This window comes from Dermacentor silvarum, chromosome 3 (genome assembly GCF_013339745.2).
Source record: "Dermacentor silvarum isolate Dsil-2018 chromosome 3, BIME_Dsil_1.4, whole genome shotgun sequence".
NCBI lineage: Eukaryota > Metazoa > Arthropoda > Arachnida > Ixodida > Ixodidae > Dermacentor > Dermacentor silvarum.
In genome coordinates, this window is record NC_051156.1 from 26603470 (window position 1) to 26605166 (window position 1697).

The 1697-nt window shown below is 62.5% G+C and overlaps 1 protein-coding gene across 1 annotated transcript; it reads left to right on the forward strand.

The window, feature by feature from the left end:
* The first annotated feature begins 555 nt into the window (after window positions 1–555).
* Window positions 556–1224, forward strand: LOC119444268 (uncharacterized). Its single transcript, XM_037708693.1, has one exon. The coding sequence runs from the start codon at window positions 556–558 to the stop codon at window positions 1222–1224; it is 669 nt and encodes a 222-aa protein (XP_037564621.1).
* The last annotated feature ends 473 nt before the right edge of the window (window positions 1225–1697 follow it).

Consider the following 1697-nt stretch of genomic DNA (forward strand, 5'->3'; position numbering starts at 1 on the left):
CGATAACTGTCTCTCAATAGAGGACACCTCAACCGCGCTGCACAGGGGGATGGGGACTGAAAGAGAAGGGAAAGAGGTCGCAGGCGCAGCGTCATCTAAGGCGCCGCAGGCGCGTGGGGTTCACGTCGCACACTGTCGGAAATGAGAACAGGTCGTAAGAAAAAAAAAGAAAACAAAAAATAAAAAAAGTAACAACAACAACAAACAAACAAACAGAGGAAGGGCGTAGCCGCCGAGAGACACCCGCCAGACCCCAACTAAAGCCCCTATATATAAAAAGTAGCGCCATTCTTAGATCATGCCGCCACCGCGCTCACCCCCGGCGTTTCCTCCTCGCCGCCTCCTGTCGCCCCAGCCTCCTCCGCTCGCCGGAGCAAGACGTGTTTTTCTTGCTCCCTTGCGCCGCTTTGTTCCCCTCCCACGACCACGCTCTGAGCGTAGCCCTTATCAGGGCTCCCAAGGGAGTGGGACGTTAGGAACCTTAGCTCTAGCTGAGTTATCGTATAGCTAGGCGGCTACACTCAACATGTAGCCATCCAGCCCAGCACCCTCACGATGGGTGACCTCTCGGTCGGCGAGTCCGGTTTCGCGCCCAGCGGCACCCCCGGCCGCTCGCGGAACATGGAGGCTCTCCTCAGAGCCACTCGACGGCTCCTGACCCATGACCTGCACCCACCGGCTCTCCAGTCTGCATCCCAGAAGGTCGGCACAGTGGGTAAAAAAATGCGTATTGCCAAGCGCCTCCGGCCTTCACCCAGACGCACCGGCGCCCCGACCCCTGCAACGGCCCGAAAGCGCAAGCGCTGCAAAGTCGCCGCAGCCCCCCGGGATGCTGCATCCCCACCAGCCACATCACAAAGCCGCCCCAGTTTGAGAGAAGCTGAGACCACAACCGGTTCGCCACAGCACACCGAACTGGTCTCGCCTCCCCCACCCCCCCAGCAGCCTGACACAGCAGGGGACGGTGCGGCAGACGAAAAGAGCCCGCATACAAGTACGCTCTCCAGTCCCCCCTCTCATCCGATTCCACGAGCCCTTCCCAGAGCCCCTCCCCCTCGCCATCGACCGAGAGCACTCCGAGCAGCGACGACACCTCCTCTCCAGCTTGCACCCGATCCCCTTCCCTGTCGGATCGAGAAGCCTCCGAGCTGTCAGAGGGAGAGGAACCTGTCCAGCAAGGCCACCCCCCAGTGGGTGACGTGGCTCCCGAGGTGGCGGAAGTAGAGGAACCGGCTGCTCAACCACCCGCACATCACGAGGTCCCCAAGTTCCCGGAGGGAGACAAACCGGTTGGGAGTCAACAACTCTCAGAGCACGTGGCTCCCAAGCTCCCGGCGAGAGAGAAATCTCCCCAGCGACACCACCCCACGGCGGACCAGGTTGACACTGCTCTACCGGAGAGAGGGAAACCGATCGGACAGCTCCCTTCCCCGGCCGGAACGGCGCGCCCCAGCTGTGTGCTTGGTACCCGCGCCCCCCTGGTCGAGGATGCGTTCCCACCTCTACCCCCTCCAGGCAAGCCGCCCCTCCCCACCCTGGCACAAAGGCAAGCCTGCCACAGGCAAGGAGGGAGAGAGACAACCAGCTGAAGTAGTCAGCTGTGGCTCCAAGGAAGCAGCCCAGCGACCGGGCCGGCACACGTGCACTCAACGGTGCCCCGCCCCCTCCAGCGATGCCAAACCGCAAGCGCCGCCGCC